This window comes from Triticum aestivum, unplaced genomic scaffold, assembly GCF_018294505.1.
Source record: "Triticum aestivum cultivar Chinese Spring unplaced genomic scaffold, IWGSC CS RefSeq v2.1 scaffold213349, whole genome shotgun sequence".
Classification (NCBI taxonomy): domain Eukaryota; kingdom Viridiplantae; phylum Streptophyta; class Magnoliopsida; order Poales; family Poaceae; genus Triticum; species Triticum aestivum.
The window spans coordinates 1-2,148 of record NW_025225393.1 but is presented as its reverse complement, the minus strand read 5'-3'; the positions used below and the strand labels follow the sequence as shown (position 1 = coordinate 2,148).

Below are 2,148 nucleotides of genomic sequence, written 5' to 3'. Positions count from 1 at the left end.
TCACTTTCCTCCCAATCCATAAATATTCCACCACATGCATGGTCACCACCTACCTTTTCTCTTCTCAGCTGGTTATTTTGCAATTAGTGTTGTATTGCTTCCTCCTGTACCATGTTTGCGGACCACGTCCGGACATAAAAACGGACATATACCGGAGAAATTTACAGATCGGCGTTGGAGATGCTCTTAAGTCTACACTATACAGTAGGTGGAGGTACACTGAAAAAAATACAGTAGGTGGAGGTGGAGGGGAGGGATTGTTGGCAGCGGGTCAAAATGGTCACATATATGTCAACCAACTATAGGATAGAACATTCGACCTGAAACGAAATGAAAATCTGTTACACTCACTCATTAAGCAAAAAGAATCCCTTCAAATCTGTATTTAACCGTCAGCCTGCGATATCTCTAGCTCTATGCTCATATGATACTTATTATTGTGATCGGCCTAATGGATATAGATAGTCCCAAAATCTTTACTAATATACTCATTAAATAAGAAAACATATCCCCTCGAATCCATATTTAATCAGCATGCGATATCTCTAGCTCTCTGCAGCCTATAAATCAAAGTACATGGCAAAAGACTACGCTTGCTATCACACACACCACCGGATCTGCCTCCAGTTCGTTCCCTCTTCTTTCTCTACGGACTGGCCTGCGCGGAACAAGCATGGCTTCTTCTTCCTTCGCCGCTTTAGCGGCTCTAGCCATGAGCTGCCTCCTCATCCTCCTTCCGTGCAGCGTCTCCGGTTGGTCTCATGGCGGCGCAACATGGTACGTTCCCCCCGAAGGTGCAGGCACTGACGGTACGTAAGTGCACACACATACAATATTTATAGTCATATATTTTCTTCATCCGAAAAAGTTTGTCTCTTAAATGGATGTATCTAACACTGGCCATTTGAGAGACAAGCTTTTTCGGCTAAAGAGAGTATATGGATTTGATGCATGCTAGGATGCGTATATAGTTGTTTATTTGTACTGGCGCGTGCATCGGTGCATGGGCGTCCTGCAGGTGGTGCATGCGGGTACCAGCGCGACGTGGAGAAGCCGCCGTTCTCCGCCATGATCACGGCGGGCAGCCCCTCCATCTTCAAGAACGGCAAGGGCTGCGGCGGTTGCTACCAGGTGAGATGCACCGGCAATGCCGCTTGCTCCGGGTTTCCGGTGACCGTGGTCGTCACAGACGAGTGCCGTGGCGGGCCGTGCCTGGCCGAGGCTGCCCACTTCGACCTCAGCGGGAAGGCGTTCGGCGCCATGGCGAAGCCCGGCCAGGCCGACAACCTCCGCAAAGCCGGCAGCATTAGAGTCCATTACAACCGGTAAGCTCTTGCTAGCTAGCTAGCGCACACAGCTCTCACGCCCAGTGCTCCGTGCATGTTCCATCGATCAACTGTCGTCTACTCCTATGTCAAAAAAGTTGATACATGAGTATCTGAACAAATCTAAGACAAACTTTTTGAGACGAAGGTAATATTCGATTTCTTCTCTCGCAGGGTTCCGTGCAACTGGCACGGGATGGACATCGTTTTCAAGGTGGACGCAGGCTCCAACCCGAACTACCTCGCAGTGCTCATAGAGTACGAGGCTGGCGATGGAGACCTGTCGGCGGTCGAGCTTCAACAGCGCGGCGGCGGATGGGCATCGATGCAGGAGTTGTCGGGTGCGGTGTGGAAGTACAACTCCAGGTCCACCCTGCAGGCGCCCATATCGATCCGCCTCACCTCCGGCTCCGGCAAGCAGCTCATCGCCAGCAATGTCATTCCCTCCGGATGGCACGCCGGAAGGACCTACCGGTCCATCGTAAACTACTAGTGATCGAGCGATTGATCGGTTTGTCGAGTACCAATGGGCACATGTGTGGCCTTGTGTAATCGACATTGATAATTCGATACGGAAATAGTAGATGTTTCCATCATGCTTGAAAATTTTCAAATAATGTGGAAAAAATTGCTTTCTTGGAATATTTTGGTAGATGTGTTGTATGTCTGTGTAGGGCGTGGCTATACCTCAATCAGCTGGAAAAAACTTTGGGGTCAGTCAATTTTTTCAACCGCCGGAAAATCAATGGCCCACACCTTTTCTTCAACCTCCAAGCACCTTCCTTCCACCACCAACTACCACCGGCCTAACCTCCCCCCCCCC

The 2,148-nt window shown here is 49.9% G+C and overlaps 1 protein-coding gene across 1 annotated transcript; it reads left to right on the top strand.

Annotated features, from left to right (window-relative positions):
- Positions 1-553: 553 nt before the first annotated feature.
- LOC123172161 (expansin-B15-like) lies at positions 554-1,939 on the top strand. Its single transcript, XM_044589177.1, has 3 exons — positions 554-809; positions 1,019-1,325; positions 1,500-1,939. Exons 1-3 carry the CDS (start codon positions 674-676, stop codon positions 1,816-1,818), a joined length of 762 nt encoding a protein of 253 aa, XP_044445112.1. The 5' UTR covers positions 554-673; the 3' UTR covers positions 1,819-1,939.
- The last annotated feature ends 209 nt before the right edge of the window (positions 1,940-2,148 follow it).

Coding starts and splice junctions, on each gene's coding strand:
- LOC123172161 (XM_044589177.1), top strand. CDS start 674: ATGGCTTCTTCTTCCTTCGCCGCTTTAGCGGCTCTAGCCATGAGCTGC. Junction 810..1,018: donor CGAAGGTGCAGGCACTGACG/GTACGTAAGTGC, acceptor GGCGTCCTGCAG/GTGGTGCATGCGGGTACCAG. Junction 1,326..1,499: donor ATTAGAGTCCATTACAACCG/GTAAGCTCTTGC, acceptor CTTCTCTCGCAG/GGTTCCGTGCAACTGGCACG.